At 37.5% G+C, this 21,189-nt stretch overlaps 1 protein-coding gene across 1 annotated transcript in view; it reads left to right on the top strand.

Moving 5' to 3' along the window:
* Positions 1 to 21,189, top strand: part of LOC124598421 (Down syndrome cell adhesion molecule-like protein Dscam2) — a 378,789-nt gene that overhangs the window by 227,650 nt on the left and 129,950 nt on the right. The window contains exons 14-19 of the mRNA XM_047136000.1: positions 3,953 to 4,086; positions 4,216 to 4,286; positions 5,539 to 5,643; positions 5,728 to 5,866; positions 8,197 to 8,343; positions 17,219 to 17,380. Coding sequence (XP_046991956.1) covers positions 3,953 to 4,086; positions 4,216 to 4,286; positions 5,539 to 5,643; positions 5,728 to 5,866; positions 8,197 to 8,343; positions 17,219 to 17,380 — 758 coding nt within the window. The remainder of the gene's footprint in view (positions 1 to 3,952; positions 4,087 to 4,215; positions 4,287 to 5,538; positions 5,644 to 5,727; positions 5,867 to 8,196; positions 8,344 to 17,218; positions 17,381 to 21,189) is intronic.

Here is a 21,189-nt window from a genome sequence, read left to right as displayed (position 1 = left end):
CACTGATGCATGGCACACAAAAACATGCAACAGAAAAAAGTATTTACTCTAGCTTTCAAGCTCTTATTTTTTCTCTAGTGGAATTACACACATTTACACACACAACCACGAAGATGCCCAAACATTCACACTAATGGCCACGACGGCCTCGGACTACAGAATACAACTCAGTAGTAACATAGTGTTGTTCTTTTGGGGACTGAGTAAGTAGGACCAGATTAATCAAACAACTATTAAAATATCAGCGGATAAGAAACTCAACAATCACCTGAATCAAAACAACGAGAAGGATTTATAAAGGCATAAAAGAAAGAAATGTCGTAATAAAGGAGATATTAAAATATGGACGATTCCAAGGCAAGGAAACCAGAGAATAATTGAAGCATCAGAATCTAAAGAGAAAAAAAAGATCAGTTGAGATTGGAATTTGATCCCATTTGGTCAATAAAAAAATTAAGAAAATCAGAAACAAAAGATTGATGATAGCAGAAGGACAGAGAAAAAGAACTTGGAAAGAAAATAGGCACTGACTATAAATCTGATTTGAGTGTTATGATCACTCTGAATAACAACAATCTAAAACATATTTTTAACTTAGGAAAATAGCCTATTAAATTTAGAACACCATTACAATATGTATTAAACAGCGTAATAACATTACAAGGAAAATTCCCTGTGTGAAGTCAGTTAATCAAAGGCCTCTTGGCGAACAGCAAAATTCATTTACAGTGCAGGTCAGATTATATAAACTTCTCAACTTGAGCACAGACAGAAAGCACATACAACTGCAAACACATAGCAAGCTGTGTTAGGAAATGCTTGTGAGCCATACACAGCTACAAGCAAGCCAGGCCCACGCGGCAAGAAGCCAGCGACACGGAACGCCGTTTTCCTGCCAACTCAGTAAGTTCTGTTAACAAACACAAAATATTAAATTTATCGCTGAATCACACTGTAAGTGAAAGTTCTTGTTTAACCATGATTGCACTTATAGAACCTTCCCAATAAGGTTATACACCATAGAAAATAGATTAGATTAGATTAGATTAATACTAGTTCCATGGATCATGAATACGATATTTCGTAATGATGTGGAACGAGTCGAATTTTCCAATACATGACATAATTAGGTTAATTTAACAACATACTTAAGTTAATATAACAACTTTATTTTTTGTGTTTTTTTGTTTTTCTTTATTTTTTATTTTATTTTATTTTTATTTTTTTTATTTTATTTTTTTTAATATTTTTGTTTTTTTTTCTTTTTTTCTTAATTTATATCTAAAAATTCCTCTATGGAGTAGAAGGAGTTGTCATTCAGAAATTCTTTTAATTTCTTCTTAAATACTTGTTGGTTATCTGTCAGACCTTTGATACTATTTGGTAAGTGACCAAAGACTTTAGTGCCAGTATAATTCACCCCTTTCTGTGCCAAAGTTAGATTTAATCTTGAATAGTGAAGATCGTCCTTTCTCCTAGTATTGTAGTTATGCACACTGCTATTACTTTTGAATTGGGTTTGGTTGTTAATAACAAATTTCATAAGAGAGTATATATACTGAGAAGCTACTGTGAATATCCCTAGATCCTTAAATAAATGTCTGCAGGATGATCTTGGGTGGACTCCAGCTATTATTCTGATTACACGCTTTTGTGCAATAAATACTTTATTCCTCAGTGATGAATTACCCCAAAATATGATGCCATATGAAAGCAATGAGTGAAAATAGGCGTAGTAAGCTAATTTACTAAGATGTTTATCACCAAAATTTGCAATGACCCTTATTGCATAAGTAGCTGAACTCAAACGTTTCAGCAGATCATCAATGTGTTTCTTCCAATTTAATCTCTCATCAATGGACATACCTAAAAATTTGGAATATTCTACCTTAGCTATATGCTTCTGATTAAGGTCTATATTTATTAATGGCGTCATACCATTCACTGTACGGAACTGTATGTACTGTGTCTTATCAAAATTCAGTGAGAGTCCGTTTACAAGGAACCACTTAGTAATTTTCTGAAAGACAGTATTGACAATTTCATCAGTTAATTCTTGTTTCTCAGGTGTGATTACTATACTTGTATCATCAGCGAAGAGAACTAACTTTGCCTCTTCATGAATATAGAATGGCAAGTCATTAATATATAATAAGAACAACAAAGGACCCAAGACTGACCCTTGTGGAACCCCATTCTTGATAGTTCCCCAGTTTGAGGAATGTGCTGATCTTTGCATGTTACGAGAACTACTTATTTCAACTTTCTGCACTCTTCCAGTTAGGTACGAATTAAACCATTTGTGCACTGTCCCACTCATGCCACAATACTTGAGCTTCTCTAGCAGAATTTCATGATTTACACAATCAAAAGCCTTTGAGAGATCACAAAAAATCCCAATGGGTGGTGTTCGGTTATTCAGATCATTCAAAATTTGACTGGTGAAAGCATATATGGCATTTTCTGTTGAAAAACCTTTCTGGAAACCAAACTGACATTTTGTTAGTACTTCATTTTTACAGATATGTGAAGCTACTCTTGAATACATTACTTTCTCAAAAATTTTGGATAAAGCTGTTAGAAGGGAGATTGGACGGTAATTGTTGACATCAGATCTATCCCCCTTTTTATGCAAAGGTATAACAATAGCATATTTCAGTCTATCAGGGAAAATGCCCTGTTCCAGAGAGCTATTACAAGGGTGGCTGAGAATCTTACTTATCTGTTGAGAACAAGCTTTTAGTATTTTGCTGGAAATGCCATCAATTCCATGTGAGTTTTTGCTTTTAAGCAAGTTTATTATTTTCCTAATTTCAGAGGCAGAAGTGGGTGAGATTTCAATTGTATCAAATTGCATAGGTATGGCCTCTTCCATTAACAGCCTAGCATCTTCTAATGAACACCTGGATCCTACTATATCCACAACATTTAGAAAATGATTATTAAAAATATTTTCAACTTCTGACTTTTTGTTCGTAAAGTTTTCATTCAATTTGATGGTAGTACTGTCTTCCTCTGCTCTTGGTTGACCTGTTTCTCTTTTAATACTATTCCAAATTGTTTTAATTTTATTATCAGAGTTGCTGATTTCAGACATGATACACATACTTCTTTAAAAATGTATGGTGTAAGAGAGAACGACCCAAAGGGACCTGTAAATTGTTCCAGAAAGGAATATAAAAAAACATCTCACTAAGGTCTTACTGGGGAAAGAAATACAGTAGAAGAAGACTGGGTAGCTTTGAGAGATGAAATAGTGAAGGCAGCAGAGGATCAAGTAGGTAAAAAGATGAGGGCTAGTAGAAATCCTTGGGTAACAGAAGAGAAATTGAATTTAATTGATGAAAGGGGAAAATATAAAAATGCAGTAAATGAAGCAGGCAAGAAGGAATACGAATGTCCAAAAATAAGGCTGATAGGAACTGCAAAATGGCTAAGCAAAGATGGCTAGAGGACAAATGTAAGGATGTAAAGGCATATATCACTAGGGGTAAGATAGATACTGCCTACAGGAAAATTAAAGAAGTATGAATATAAAGAGCTCAGATGGAAAACCAGTCCTAAGCAAAGAAGGGAAAGCAGAAAGGTGGAAAGAGTATATAGAGGATCTCTACAAGGGTGATTTACTTGAGGGCAATATTATAGAAATGGAAGAGGATGTAGATGAAGATGAAATGGGAGAAATGATACTGCACGAAGAATTTGGTGGAGCACTGAAATAGGCCCCGGGAATAGACAACATTCCATTAGAACTACTGATGCCACTGGGAGAGCCAGCCATGATAAAACTGTACCATCTGGTGAGCAAGATGTATGAGACAGGTGAAATACCTTCAGACTTCAAGAATAATATAGTAATTTTCTGTAGATGATATTCATGGCTTTAATCATTTAAGGTAAGACTTACACTGAACTTGTGTCCATCATTTTGAAAAATGTTTTAAATTTTCAGATCAGATTCCATAAAAACAGCAGTAATAAGTGATTTGCATCCTGCCACCACATACCACATAAGAATGCTTGCAATGAATACTATTGAGGCCAGCATCTTCACTGAACCCCTGATTGTTAAGACACAAGAAGAAGGTAAATCTTTCAGTTCTTAATTGTGTCTTCTTTTGTATTTCCTAAAAGATTGCATATTAAGTGAACAATAAATATTTGTGCTCAAATTTGTTCTTAGTTCTAAAACAATAAGTACTTGTGTAACTTCAGCTCCAGTTGGGCCTCCACAGGATGTGAGAGCAGAAACCATTGGTCCAGATGAACTGCTTATAACATGGAAGGTATGTATAATTTTAATTTTTCTGTTACTGTTTTCAGACAATCCTGTAGCCCAAACCCTACATCATAATAAAAATAACATTTCAGCATGTGACATAGCTATACACACTGAAATAAGCTCACTGGGCAGAAATTGCCATTTTTAGTGTAGCTGGGCACACCATCCCCATAAGCCTCAATATCAAGCTGCTCTCCACTGTAATGCAGACTGCACAAGATTTTTGATGCGGTTTCCAAGCACCTCTGTCACAAAACACTCATATGTTGACCAGACAGCATCTGTGTCATGCTTAATATTTGTCTCATAATTTCAAGACTTCTAAGTAACTTTCTGTATGCTCTGTGTGTGAGTGGAGATGTCTGATGGAGATTTGTGACTGCCCGTGGGTGTTCCTTACACAAAACATTCATTTTTAGTGCAGCTGAAGCAAAATCATTATTGGAAGACAATGTTGGTGATACAATAGGCCTCATTAAGATAATGAGTATTCTTTATTGTTCACTAACTTATACTGTCTTTCTGATTCATGGTAACTGTTAACCATTGTTATGTATTTAAAAAAAAATTCTTCAACTTGCTCCAGCCTTGCATGCAATGTGTACAAAAGGATATCTGAAGTCTATAATGAAAAAAAAGCTTGTGGGTACAGGGGGGATGTTATGGGAACCCTTGTTTTTCAGTAATGAAGTTTTACTTCCAAAGGCCAAATACAGCCCATGAATTGTTGTAGAAACATATGGTAAGGACAAGTGTAATTTATTCATATCTTATTGTGACATTCACTTCTATATGTTACCCCACTGTACACATGAAATTCTCTGACCATAATGAGCCATGCCTATATGTTTATAATAGCACAAAAACTGTACAAAGTACCAGTTACAAACAACTGAAAGGCAAAGAAAAATCACTCAGTCAATGACTTTCTTCTGAGAATTATTACATTGATTGACTTTTCCATCAATTCTTGGTAGAATATTTCATTGATTATGAATAAAAACGCACACAGCACCAGTAATATTCTACAATAATGTTGTAGAATATTACACCAGTGTTGTGTGTGTTTTCATTCATAAGAGAATGATTAGTTCAAGAATGTGTTTCCAGTACTTTTGGTAAACTGTCTGCTCCTTTCATGTTCTTACAAGTATTTTTATCACTTTGGTTGTTTCTTTTAATTAAAACCTTAAGGCATTCTTTGTAATAAAATATTCTTCTTAGAAGCCAAATAAGTGCCTTGATATTTTTAACAGCCACCACTACCAGATACATGGAATGGTGAAATTGTGGGATACACAGTTCACTGGAGTCTTCATGGAGCTTCATTTTCTGATAGCAACAACACAAATACAAGTTCGGTTAGTACATTTTTTAGTTAAAAAGCAAGAAAACCCCAAATATTCAAGTCAGTGTTTCATACTTATTAACCATTTCATTTGCAGGTTAGAGGGCTCCAAAATACAGAGATAAGACTGAAACAACTGAAGAAATTTACAAAATATGACATTTATGTTCAAGCCTTCAACAGTGTGGGACATGGACCAAAATCATCTCCTTTCACTGTCACAACGCAAGAAGGAGGTTACAACATTGTACTTTTCATTTATAAAATCACATATTGTAGAAAGTTTTAGGTTAATATGACATGGAACACCATTTTTACATAAGAACTTTCACTCCTTCTCATCCTGTATGATAAGTCTGCCCTGACCCGCAGTTCTGGGTGACTTTCCTGAAATCTACCCCTTTTCCTAGATGTCTGCAGTCCTTTTCCTTCACTCTTCTTCCGTCCCCTTCAGTCCTTCTGCCTGAATTTAGCCATGTGATATACCACTTGCAAAAAGCACTCAATACAACTTTAGTTACTTCATACTTCAATATAATCTCCTTTTCCATTATCATCAACCTAAGAATTCATTGCATAGACATGAGAATTATATTCCATCAGTGCTTCCTTAATCCTCATACGATGTTGCAACTATTCATATGCTGGATTGTTTATTATGTGTTAATCACATTCTGATTTGTAGACTGATTTCATTGAGAACTGATGACATTTCTGCAATCTTGTGAATTAGAACTTGAACAATAGTAAAACAATTTTATTTTTTAATATTAGTTTCCAGATGTTCTACAATTACACAAACTATATCTTGTCATAATTATTTGGCCCAATACAGTTTCAGTATGATTATAAAAGGAAACACATAACTGTTTTGTGGATTAAATACCTCAAAAATTTGTTACAACTATACTTTTTAATGTCTTTGCTGTCATTCTTGTTTTTTTATTTTTATTTTTGCAAAAACCAAATGTGACATGCAGTTTTTAGTGATATTAGATGCAATGTGCAAAGTCAGATTTGGTTTGTATGTGTATTAGCTCTTACAAATAAATTTTTATAGTTAATGAGTGAAACGTAGACAACATAATGTTGCAGTTTAGCGTAACTGAATATCATCTGGACAGTTTAAGAATTATTTGTGCATGCATGCATTATTCTCAAAGAGACAGAATTCCACAGAGAGGCAACATCGTGATCTCAAAGTAAAGCAAATTGAACAACCATCTGCCATGGTTTTGGAAGCCAAAACAAAGGCATATGATACATGATAGTGCATACGGATATTACGAAACATAGGGTAAAATAATAAATTTTCATAAAGTTAAACACATGAAAGTTCTTTCCTTGTTGTTGTATAACGCAAATGTAAGAAACTACAAACACATAATAATTTTAAACTGTACCCACTTGAAATAAGATATATTCACAGTCTTATTGCTTTTTGGCATGCAGTTACATGCTGTGCAAATGTTAGATATGATTTCAAAAAAGAAAAATAAGAAAATAATTGTCAATTGCTTATCTTAAAAGTTTGCACCCATACTATTTCACTTTGAAAACAACTGCAGAAAGATGAGTGACTATACTGAGGAAGCCACAAAAGCTTTTGGCTGGCTTTCAACTGAAACAACAAATCCATCACATGACGCCCCTCATGCCCTAATTCATTGTAATTTGTTGTTTCCATTTTATAACTTGTGTGTTATGACAGAATGGCATTTCAGAGCAACAGCACATTGAAGAATTATAACAAACATGTCACTTTAGATATGTTCTGTAATAATTAAATGTTAGTTAATAACATATCAGCTTCAGGAGACTCTAAGATGAATGCTAATATTCCAAATTGTATGAGGCCACTGCGGTTTTGTTACTGGGACAATATATATTGTATATGTGTTTGTAACACACTCTAGGACTATCTTACACACATAACAGAAGTATGTTCTGCAGCATTTGATGTTATTTACATAGAAGAGCATACTCTCTTATGAGTTAGTTTCCTCAATTATGCAACTTAAGTCTGACTAAAAAAACAAAAGATGAAATTGCTATGAGTGAAACAACCAGCAATGACACTTATATTCTTTCTTCTCTCAAATATATGACCTTTTTTCTGAATATGTCAAGATTTCTGATGGTGTGCATAGGCAAGAACCTAAGAGCACAGCAATCATTTTTATAGTCTTGTTTGTCACAAATAGTTAGCTGTAATCAAATCCTTTAACAATGCTTTCACAAATTTGGTGGTCAAGATCACACCACACAGCAAGTGATGGATGTCACATGACCAATTTCATCTGAACACCAGTTGCATGCTGTGGTGCTTCCTCATTTTAGTTGCTTGTTGTACACAGTGACTTCTGAAAATATGGTGCATTGTGATACGTCATGGCACTGTGGGGAATGCTAAATAGCATGGCACAGCCTCTCTGTGTAGACTCTATCCCTTTGATTATGCTATTACCGTGTTTTTAAATGTTTTGAAAGCTGTGGGGTAAAAATGTCAGACTTTCTTCCCATTCTAGGAACAATAAAAACTAGTATAATATGCCTCATTCTACAGTTCCAGAGGCTGCACCTCAGAATGTAACATGCTCTCCATTGTCTTCAAAGAGTGTGAAAGTTAAGTGGTTACCACCACCTACACAGTACCATGGAGGAGTTATTCAAGGTTATAAAGTCATTTACAGACCAGTTATTACTGACTCAAGTAAGTGTCATATTAATTTTTTTTTTTTTTTTTTTTCTTTTTTTTTTTTTTTGACAATCAAAAACTTCCAGAGTTTCAAGAACTAGTACTAAGCAAGAAATCTTGGAATATACAATATGCATCACTCCTATAGCGACCACAAAGATAAGATTAGACAAATTACTGACACATGAGAGAGTTTCATGGAGATACTAAAGAAACTGAACTAGCAAATGCTTCAAGATAAATGTGAAGTATCCTGAGAAGGTCTACTTACAAAGTTTCAAGAACTAGCTTTAAATGATGAACCTAAGAATAGACCATAACCTACTATGCATCACCTCAAAAGGGATCACCAGGACAAGATTATACTAATTATAGCATGCACAGAGGTGCAATCATTCTCCCCAAACCTCACATGTGAATAAAGTGGGAAGGAGCCATAAGAACTGCTACAGTGGGAAGTGCCTTCTCTCATGCATTTCACAATAGTTTTCTGAGTGCTGATGTAGATGTAGGTTATAGTACACACAGAAGTGTTTTAAATATTTTTAGTCCTGTTCCTGCTTTCCATACACTTAATTGTTTGCAGAATATGCTTGTAGGTGTCAATACATATTTGAATAGCACATCTCTTGGGAGTAACTTATTACACACCAAAAACAAAACATTTTAAAATGATAGAATTACATGACTGGTGTGAACATACAGTTAATATTTTTAAAGCTTTAGAGTTCTTTCTATTCTTTACTGTCTTATATTTCAATCAAGTGTCACATTGTCCATAGAAGCTTTGAAGGATTTCCCAAAAAGCATTAACTGTGTAAGTCACACAACCATATTTATAATAAATTATTAATTCTGTAATCAATTGTTTGTTCCAGTTGTTATTATCTCATAAGTAAGGAGTTAGGGAATGGGAGGGAAGTTCTATGGAAGGGTGGCTAACAGCTCGGAGGGAGAGACATCAGGTGAATGTGTGGAATCCTGCCCACTTGCGTCTTACAGGGTGCCTAGGATGCTGCTTTCACAGATAGCTAAACAACACACAAGCAAATCCTATTAATTGAGTTTATTACAGTAGCTGAATTGACAATGGTTAACTTTGGGTCACAAGCAAATGGTGACATGTAGAATAATCAATGTCTTTATGCTATATACAATGTCCATGCAAGTTAATCACGCAAGTTCATATATCACTGCTCTCTTCTAATCCAAGTCTACTAGTGCGTCTCTTCTAGTCCTCTCTTCTAGTGCAGGCAAGGCTAGGCAGTGCATCGGTTTTATTCTCTTTGTATAGATGCAGCTCCTGTCATGGTGATGTCCTAGTCTGCGCGCTATAGGCTGATGTCGTCTCACAGCCCTCTTTCCTGTATTATTCTTGTTCTCCATGCTCGCACGTGTTGTTTGCCAGAGCAGTCCTCCCCCCCCCCCCCCCCCCCCCCCAGAGCCAAGCAGTGCGACAATGGTGGAGGAGGCAGGAGTGTGGGTGCAGTGCTGATGAAACAGAAGCTGTTGCTGCAGGGGATGTCAAGTTTCCAGTCATACCCTGCCATCCGGCCTTCGCTCTTGCAGAAACATCCCCCGGAAAATGACCAGAAGGGTACATGTCCACCTCCTGAGGCCATGAACCAAATGAAGAAGGTGACGTCTGCTGTGGTGTGGGTGGGTCCAGCTCCATCGGTAGGATGAGAAGAGGCAAAGGCCCCACCTCTATGGGGTCATCCCGCAGTGTCTTGATGACACCCTCTGACAGCTGCTGTGGCTGTGCTGTCCTCAAGATCTGTGAATCTGGGGGAAGAGACACTGAAGATTGTCGTGCACATGACAGAGGCGAAGTTGATTTCGATGTTGGTGCTGCAAGTCATCTGGACCTGAAATAAGATACATGCAAGTGCCAAGTCGACGGGCAATCTCACAACGTACCCACCACTAAAAACCATGTAACAGACAATATCATGCAGCACAAAGTAGGCACCGGATGCTCAAGAGGATGGAGCAGGTGAGGCAGTGTCTGGGGGTGGTGGCCATGAAGCAACTCCGCCGGCGACAGTCCATCTCGTGGGTGCAAATGATAGGAGGCGAGAAAGAGTTGCAATGCTTGATCCCTGGTGTGTGCAGAGCAAAGTTTGGCCATCTGCGGCTTAAAGGTTCTGACAAAACATTCTGCTTCACCATTCATTTGACATGAAATGAGGGTGTTGTCTGACACTATTACTTCAGGTAAACCTATGAGGCAAAAAATAGAGGACAACAGCTGAATTGTGCTATGTGACATTGTTGAGTTCATACTCGCTGTATGAGTCAACCACAATCAACCAACACGGTAATTGCGACTTGGGCCAAGCAGAAAATTTCTGTTGTGGATTAGACTCATTTTCCACATATTCGTGACACTGTGACATCATCTGTTCTACTTGGGTGTCCATATACTGCCAGGTACAGTGTCGATGTGCTAACTTTTTCGTATGAACAATCCCCCAGTGCCCTTGGTGAAGTAACTGCAACACTTCTTTTTGCAAAGCTTTCTACATCTACACCTACATATATACTTTGCTAGCCACCAAGCAGTGTGGGGTGGAGGGCACTATTCGTGCCAAAGTCATATTCTCCCCCCCCCCCCCCCCCCTCCCCTGTTCCATTCGCGGATTGCACAAGGGAAAAACAACTGTCTGAATGCCTCAGTACGAGCTCTAATTTCCCTTATCTTTGAATGGTGATCATAGCATGATACGAAAGTTGGTAGTAATAGTATATGCTCTACATCCTCGGTGAAGATCGGATTTTGGAATTTAGTGAGGAGCCCCTTCCGTTTAGCATGTTGTCTACCTGCAACTATGTCCCACTTCAAACTTTCTATGAGATTTGTAATGCTCTCGCAATGGCTAAATGAACCAGTCACGAATCTTGTTGCTCTTCTTTGGATCTTCTCAATCTCTTGAATCAGACCCAACTGGTAAGAGTCCCATACAGATGAACAATACTCTACGACTGGGTGAACTAAAGTATTGTAAGCAGTTTCCTTTGTTGAAGGACTGCATCGCTTCAGGATTCTACCAATAAACTGAAATCTAGAGTTCACCTTACCCATTACTTGTGTAAGTTCATCGTTCCATTTGAGATAATTTCGAATAGTCACACCCAGATACTTGACGGATGTTCCCGGTTCCAAACACTGGGCATTTATTTTGTACTCATATATTAATGGGGATTTTTGCTTTGTTATTTGCAGTAGGTTACACTAACTAATATTGAGAGATAACTGCCAATCATTACACCATGCTTTAGGGATCAACCTATGACTGTCCATTGTCATTTTGAGCAAGAATCTTACCTTTCTACACAGCAAGGCTATGCCGATGTGCAAAGTATTGGTGCACTACAGAGTTGTGTATGCTATGCAAGGAATGAGGCCAAGATGTGCGAATGAAAGTGAGCAAAATGTTCAAATCCAAATCAGCATCTGTGGCCTGCGCAATTTTTCTATAGTTCAGCGGAAAAGATTGAAGCGATTCAGAATCCTGAGCATTGATGTGACAAAAAGATGCAGCAGAAGCATCAAAGTCTGTATCAGGACCAATCAGAAAATGGGAAATTGCATCTGCATTACCACATTGAACTGTCATATGATACACAACCCCGTACCGGTATTGAGACAACAACAAAGCCCATCTTTGCAATTTTTGGGCAGTTTGTACCTGAACCAATTCATCAGATGAAACAAGGACTGCAAAGGCTTGTGATCCATTACTAAGTAGAATTTTCTGCCATACAAATAGTGGTGGAACTTGGTGATACCATACAAAATAACCAAAGCCTCTTTCTCAGTTACACTGTGCTTTGGACAACACTTTCAATGCCAAAGCAATGGGCCTTTCTTTATTACCAATTCTGTGCAAAAGCACTGCACCAGTTCTGTAAGAGGAAGTGTCAACTTTCAGTATAACTGGTTTGTCAGGATCAGAGTGAACTAAGCATTAATCACTGAGCAATACATCTTTAAGTTTTCGAAAAGCTGCTTGGCACACATCTGTCCAAACAAAGGGGACATTCTTGCAATGCAAGCGATGCATTGGAGCCACTTTTTGCGCAGCATTCGGTATGAACCAAATATAATAGTTCATTTTCCCTAAGACGGACTGCAATTCTGTGACATTGCGAGGAACTGGCAAATCTCATTTGGCTAACAAACGCGACTGAAGAGAATGTACACCTTGACTGTTTATGACATGACCAAGATACTGCAACTCAGGTTTTAAAAAATCGCACTTGTCCAATCTACACTTTAGTCCTGCATCAGGCAGCACACGAAACAAAACATGTAAATTTGCAATATGTTCTTTAGGTGTATGACCTGCTATGACAATATCATCCAAATAGCTTGAAAAGTTTGGTACTTTCACAGTCAGCTGCTCCAAATACCATTGGAAAATGGCAGGTGCAGAAGCACTGCCAAAAGTCAATTGTGAATATTTGAACAAGCCAAAATGAGTATTCATTACACACACTTTTTGAGATTCTTCATCAAGCGGTATTTGAAGATATGCATCCCGCAAATCAATTTTTGAAAAGTAGCGTCTAGAGCGTAATTTGTCCATGAGATCCTCTGGGCATGGCAGTGGTCAAGTATCAATTACAGTTTGTGGGTTGACCGAAGACTTAGAGTCAACACAGAGGCAAATGTGACCTGAAGGTTTGGGGAGGAAAACCAATGGACTTGCCCTTTGACTAGCTTGTATGGGTGCAATAGCTCCACTGTCTTGCAAGTTCATCAGAGACTTTGTCCCTTAATGCAAGGGGAACAGTTCTGGCCCAGAAAAGTTTTGGCTGAGCATTGTCTTTCAGAGTAATATGTGCAATAAAATTGTTAGCCTTGCCTAAACCTTTGGAAAAGAGTTCCAGGAACTCTTTTAGCAAGCTAGCGACACTGGCGTTTGCATGGAATGCAGACACTGACAACAGATTGTCCTGAAAGTTAAAGCCAAATAAATCAAATGAATCAAGACCAACTGTTCTCACAACTGTGTGATTGTAGCACCATAAAAGTCACTGTTCACGTATGTGAGTGATACATGGCAGGCAATGTACATTGTCCGAGAATGGGAATGTCTTATCCATTATAAGCCGTCACTTATGTGCTACTTTTAGACAGGTATGGTGAACCTAACAGTTCATATGTGTGACAATTTAGCAACGTGACAAAGGCACCCAGGTCCAACTGAAATTTCCCACAAAGAAGCAAATGAACAAAAAGTTTGTTGGACTGGTGTATCACTGAAGAAACTGCACGCTTGCTAGGCTTGCTAATGCTTGTTGCAGACTTTGAATGTACTGCATTAATGACAGGGGTCTTGTGACTAGATTTTTGTGAGTGGGCCAAATTCTTATGTTTGTTCCTCTGCAAACATACAGATTGTACATGTCCTTTCCTAACACAAGTGTAACAATGAGCTTGTTGGGAGGGGCAGTCTTGGCGTTTATGCTGTGAATAACTCTGAGGGCAAGACTTAATTCTGATCACTTGTGTAGCCACCTGTTTAGCGAATTGCTTACGCAGCATGGAGCATTGTTTACTTGGTGTGGCTCTTGCAAGCTGCCACTGTATCGGACAATTGCAAACAAGGGACTCAACCCAACAAGTGGCTGGCTGCTAAAATTTATCGGCTGTCAGGGCACCTGAATAGTACTGATCTAGTTGTTGCACTACCTGCTGAAATGAAGGATCGGACTGTTTCAGAATCTGTTCCCTGAGTTTGACATCAGGTACATTGTACACGATCACATCACGCAACATAACATCTGAATATAAAGCACTACAAACACATTTAAATATGCATTTCCTTATCATATCCTGTTACCCAATCACGAAAAGTTTGTTCTGACCATTTTTTGTAATTAAAGAACTGATACCTAGCTGTTACCACATTCACTTGTTGGTCATGATAGTTTGTTAGCAACTCTACCACCTGTTTACAAGCAAGTTCACTCGGAGTGGCTTTAGGAAACAGCTTCTGAGTTAATCAGAACACTGCATTTCGTACCATGGATAATAGATATGGAAGTTCCACAGTACCTGGTATGTTGTGAGCAAGTATGTGTGCTTCAAATTGTTGCAACCACTCAAGCCATTCCTCTTCTTATTCACAAAACTGTCAAAAAGGTGGTATAGCTGCAGGTGTTACTGTGAGAGGTGCTTGTTACGTCAGATGCGCAGCATTGGCCAGTAGCTGCTGTACCAACATAGATAATTGCTGCATCTGGAACAGAAAAATCTGTGTTTGCTATGTTGTATCTAACACTTGCAGCTGTGGCTCCTGAGCAGAGGGCGGGATAGGTAGGGAGGGCATGTTGGAACAGACAAATGCAAGAAACAGACAAGGCAAGCAAGAAAAAGAAGTATAAAAGTGAAGAAAATTTCTGCAATGCCCACCTGAAAACACTGTTTATCAAAAGAGCCTGTTGAAGCAAGTAACACCCCTGCAAAGTAAAGGCAAGACAGAATTAAGGCAACAGAAAAAAAAAAAAATCCATCGCTACCAGGCACTAGGTTCTTGTGATAACACGTTGCCAATGTGGAATCCTGCTCACTCATGTCTTACAGGGTGCCTAAGATGCTGCTTTCTCAGATAGCTAAACAACACAGAAGCAAATCATATTAATGGAGTTTATTACAGTAATTGCATTCACAATACTTAACTCTGGGTCACAAGCAAATGGCGTGCAAATAATCAGTGTCCTTCACTATATACAATGTCCATGCAAGTTAATCACACAAGTTCATATGTCACTGCTATCGTTAATATCACTGTAGCTCTTCTAGTGCTCTCTTCTAGTCCGGGTCTACGAGTGCGACTCTTCTAGTCCTCTCTTCTAGTGCGGCCGAGGCTAGGCAGCACACACTTTTATTCTCTTCTTCGTTATAAAAAGGGAGAAAGGGATAATGTAGATAATTTTAAACCTATTTATATGCCATCACTGTTTGCAAAAGTTATCGAAAAGGTTGTGTATGTAAGGTTAATTGATCATTTTATATCACACGATTTGCTATCAAATGTACAGTTCGGCTTTAGAAGTCGTTTGACAACTGAAAATGTTATATTCTCTTTTCTCTGTGAGGTACTGGATGGACTAAACAAAAAGTTTCGAATGCTTGGCGTATTTTTTGATTTAACAAAGGCATTTGACTGTGTTGATCTCACAATATTGCTCCAGAAGTTGGACCATTACGGGATAAGAGGAGTAGCTCACAATTGGTTCACGTCTCACTTTAGCAACAGGCAGCAAAAGGTCATTATTCACAATGTTGATAACGGCTGTGATGTGGGATCTGAGTGGGGTACTGTCAAGTGGGGGGTGCCCCAGGGATCAGTGTTGGGGCTGCTCCTGTTCCTTATTTATATAAATGATATACTCATGCACAGCGTGGCTGTTTGTTATGGGATTTTAATCTTCCTGATCTAGGCTGAAGTAGCTGGGAAGAAATCTGGACACAGGTTTTTCTGTTTACAGTAGACAGACACACTGGTATGGACAAGAAAATTTAGTGACAGGTTGTGAATTATTAACAGAAGAGAAAGCTTTTGTGATCACGCCACATAAGAATTCAACTTAGGCTGAAGCATGTTTATGCTGTGTCATTGTTGTTGTGAATTAGCTGGCTAGGCAACTTAGTGTGGATGTGGCAGAATTCTACGACTTGCCTGTGTTTATAGCACTGCACATGAAACATGTCCCCCATGGACATTGATTGAGATCTAGGATGCTTTGAAAAACAGTCTGGAGAACCTTGTTATTGTGATGTTGGCTGGTATATGAGTTTTCAGTTCAAAATGGAAAGAGAGTACATCAGTCTTCAGTATTAATAGAGGGCAGGGCAAAATTTTTTTGGAAGAGACATTGTTGGTGGGTGATTATTTTAAAAAAAACCACTGCTGATGAATGTCATTGATATCACTAACCTGGAAATAAGATTGCTTGTGTTTGCAGTATGACTCCCACTGTGCTATGCTGGCATGATGAGTTGCTGTAGCACAAGTCGGTATTGTACAGCCTCCCCGGCTTGTCATTCCAATAAGGCCAGCAGCTGAGTGTGCTGCTGAGCATGCTTCTCAACATGCTTTTGTTCTTGTGATGCATTTGATGTTGCAGTCACAGTTTCAAGAATTCTTGATCCATATTAACTAAAACCCGGTCTGCCATTCCAACACATGTACTGAATTTGTGTCCTTATTGACAGTGTAATATCTGTTGAATTTATTATGAGTAAGAGTGTAGTTTGTTGGGTGTATAGTTAACAAAAGTGATTTATTTCACTACTCTTTACACAACACCAAAATACACTGATAGGACATAAAACTAGTCTGTGCTTGACACCATAAAAGTGATAGATAACCAGCCTAAAGATCCATAAAAGAAGTCTGTCACTGCATCAGTGACCAAATAGTTGCAAATTATAAGTCTGAAAAAATAACCACAAGAATGTTCTAACTCGCAGCCAGGTAGAATAGAGCACAGTGTTAGTGAGAGCCATAAGCAAAAGCACTGCATGGACCAAAGAATTTGTGCTCCTCTAGATATCAAGTTATGTCAGCCATATGCTGTCAACAGTCTTGTACATGTGATATCCTTTGCACTCTGTCTTGCGATAGTTGATGAAGCCTGTAGCACAGTGATCTTAAGCTAGTGAGCTTGCTGTCCAAAGATTTAGTTATAGTACAATTATTGGACAAAAATCATTATAAACATTGATTGATGTTATCAATACTGTTAATACATTTATAGAAAGTTATCACTGTATACCTACAAGAGACATAATATTCACCTTTGTAGTAAATTGTGAAACTGTAATCATCTGAAGAAAGTTGTAGGTATCTATATTTTTTTTTCATACTTTCAGCTCTGCAGATAGCTGGCAGTGAAGTGAAGAGAACAGCCAGTCTGGAAACATATCTACATGGCCTTCTAAAGTTTACAAATTACTCTGTGAGACTGTTGGCATACACAAACGTTGGTGATGGTGTTCTGAGTACAGCAGTCTTCTGTATTACTGAACAAGATGGTAATAGAAACCCATGTAACATATTTATTATAATATTATTAGTATTCTAATAAGTGACAAATCTGTCTAATGTAGTTTTATAATTATGGAAGAAGTAGAGGTTGTAACTTGCCGCATAACTTAAACAAGACTGAAAACATTACTAAGCTTTTGGACAATTCCTTTCTTTGAAAATAACTAACATAGGGTACACATACTCAGAAGAAGGACTTTGTCCAAAAGCCAACATTTTCAGTCTTTTTTGTGTACATTTTGATTGTTCAAAGGCTCAACTCTAAGCAAGTTATTATCTTTACTACTTTTACTTGTATTCCATCCAAGACTTTCTGTTATTCTATGTGTGTGATTTGCTATTACATGCATGAAGAAACTATTATTCTTTTTCTGGTATTACTATTTTCCACTTCACCCTTATTTAAGTACTTTGTGTGCTGACAAGAATGATTATTCTAATCAATTCACTTGTGATCCTTTCTGTTTGGTTTTCATAACCCTAAAATGTAATTTTTGAGTAAAAAAAATTATTCACATTGCACTCTTTTCTCCATTTACCATCAACTGCCCAGCAATACAATTTATTATGTAAGTTTTGTTTACAATGTCTATAAAGTATAACCCCACTTCTATGTTCCCAAGATTGTTTTCTCACTGTTTAAGACCTTTTCGATTGGGCCCTTGAAATTCTCTATGTTCAGAATGATAATTTCCAGACACTTGTGAATTATTATAAATTTCCCATCATTTACATTTAGTGTAACAGCATACTGGTAATTGAGATATAATGATGCTGCTAAGGTGTTGTCTTTCAAGCAAGGTTTATGAACATTATGCAGTAAACTTTCCCTAGTTCTGAAGTGCTAGCAGTCATTAGTTGGAACAATTCACACCACTAGCGTTTTATCTCCTAACACTACCAATCTAACAATAATTGTGTGTAGCGTTGTTCATTGTTGCATTGTCAAAGTATTGGCTTGAGGTATCAAGTCTGAATGGAAGGAAAGTAGACAAAAAGAAACAAGAGCTATGATAGCACCATTTTAAAATAATATATGAACCACTTTGGAGCTATTTTGATGTTTTGTTCTTTGAACTGTCACAGATGTGATGCCTTGCAAGAAAAATGTGAACTACATGGGAATTTTTAGGATATTATTGCATTAAAAAATTACTACACACTCTTGGAACTTCTTTTGGAATAATGTCAAATGGAGTGAAGTTGGTTCCTGAGGTGAAATTGACCAAAAGATTCAGAAAGATTTTATGTTAAATAATAACACATTGGTGACAAAAATTCTTTTATTTTAGTTATTATATTTACTGTTTGAAAGTTCTTACTTCTGGATAAATGTACAGTACTCTGAACATATGTCTGAACACTAATCAGTTCTAGAAGGACTGATTCTTTTAACTTTTTTAGTGAACTGTAACTTCTACTTGTTTGACTGGCATGAAACCACTCTTTTGTCTTGATCTTAAATATGTCACATACTGGCCATTGACAATGACAACTATAGCAATAACTGAAATAAGTCTCCTATACTAACCTTTTTATAGACATGTAAATAAAATTGTGCAAATTCTTGGTGGAACTGGAGTGAGGTTGTCTGATTCTTTTCGAACACTTCTTTAAAGAATGTCACCTTTGGAACACAGCAACAGTGTGATCCAGTGGATGCAGCTAGAGCTGTCTGTAACAGTCTAATGTTGGAATGAGGGAGTCATTGTTGCAAGATAATGTCTGTATGTCAACTAATGAATTTATGACATAGGTCAGAGTTGTGTTTGTTGCGTGATAGTATTGAGATCATATGAGTGTGAAAATGCTGCATGTGTACAAAAGTAAATCAGGCGAATTGAAAAAATATAGTCTTCATGTTTCAGAACTGTGCCCCACAAAACTTTTAAATGGAAAAATAAGAATCAACAAGGTGCCAGGTTCCCAAAGTAGCCCTGGTAAAGTGGATTCATAGTCACCATGGTAAAAAACAAGGTGTCAAATGAGTTTTTAGTGCTAAAGAAGACTGTGCATTTCTTCGGAATTATATACAGCAAATCTGTGATCATGTTTTTTTGTTCTTAAACTTTCTTTTTATATTCCTCTTAAATTAGTTTTAAAATTTATTTATTATGTCATGGACATACAAACAGGCAGGTAGTGAAGGAAGATATTAGAGGCAAAAGACCATGGGGAAGATCACGACTCCAGTGGATTGATCAGGTCAGAGAGGATATGAGTACGCTTGGGCTGTCTGAAGAAGAATACATGGACCAAAAGGGTGTATACGACCTGAGACAACCAGGAAATCCAGGGAAAACCTGGGAATTTTTTCATCCAGGAGAAAACCAGGAAAAACCAGGGAATTTCTCAGAATTTTTGGAAATTTTCATTGTTTTAGCTTTCAGTTAAATTTTTGTAATTTTGACTGGTAAGAATTGATTCTCTAGCAAAGAATGTTACTGTATCCTGCTACTGGAGAATGATACTGCAAAATAAAATACAATTTACAACAACAAAACACCGAGCATGCACAAACATCTGAAAGTAGCAAAAATATGTCAAAGGCCATAGGGCGAAGACTATGTAATTCCTCGTAACAATAAACTGCTTGCTATGAGCATGACGTCACAACTGTTCACATTAGGTTCATTTGACCAGTTGCCAGCGGGCTGATGCACATTCACAGTTGACTTGCGTATGAGCAGTACCTTCTGCCGCTTTCCGCTACTTGAAGTGTGGCTGTTAGCTGCATCGGCAGTAGCAGCAAGCAGCCAGATGCAAACGAGAAAAATGTTTCTCGCGCGCCCTAGCTGCCAGATTCATCCATGCACAGAATTGTCTGAGTTGTAGTGGGGAGGGCGTTAGCCTCCACGTGACCCATGTTTGCATTGAGTGATTTCGCTGCTTCTCTTCGTTTACAGATACTACGCCAAATGAAAACAAAATGGATTTCTGTGGTGGGAGCTATCAAGTGAATTAAAATACATTCACATAATTACGTAGGGCAGTGTGGAGGGTAAAAATCGTAGAGGGAGACCAAGAGATGAATACGCTAAACAGATTCAGAAGGATGTAGGTTGCAGTAGGTACTGGGAGATGAAGAAGCTTGCACAGGATAGAGTAGCATGGAGAGCTACATCAAACTAGTCTCAGGACTGAAGACCACAACAACAACAATTACGGAGGACAAAAATATATTATTAGTTTCAGTTTTCTGATTTTATTTTGTTTCCAAGTTATTAGCAGTCAAACATTAATCACCTTGCAGAACAATGAAGTTATTTTTGCAAGTTTGCTAAAGAAATTTGGCTTTATTAATCTTTCCACAGACGAAGTGTTTCATTCCATAGTATTGGCTAGATCCAACTGTTTGCTGAATTTCAAGTGCACGTTATCATTATCTCCCTTGTATGGCATTATGCCATAATAAAGAACCAAAAACGTGATTGTAGAGTACTGGTACTCCAAGAAAATTTATATCCCAAAAACCACACTGAGAAGCTTAACATCAGATGGGACCTACTTCATTGTGAATCTAGAAAAAACCAATGTGCACTTCAAGCTGAATTATGCATTTTAGTATGGTTTATGAAATTCTGATGCTCTTGGGAGTATCCTCTGATGCCGTTTCTTTTATGGTGTAATGTAAGCTCTCTTAGTGCTTTATACATACGCACCTATTTCTAACAGTCTCCGGATAGTATGCGAACAGTGGTTCGAAAAGCGTTACATTCAAAGTAAATTTCTTTTTACGCAAGATGAATTATGTTACGTGTGAGAAAGTGAGATGAATTTCTAAATCACAGAGCGT

This window comes from Schistocerca americana, chromosome 1 (genome assembly GCF_021461395.2).
Source record: "Schistocerca americana isolate TAMUIC-IGC-003095 chromosome 1, iqSchAmer2.1, whole genome shotgun sequence".
Classification (NCBI taxonomy): Eukaryota; Metazoa; Arthropoda; class Insecta; order Orthoptera; family Acrididae; genus Schistocerca; species Schistocerca americana.
This window is presented reverse-complemented; position numbering and strand designations above follow the sequence as displayed.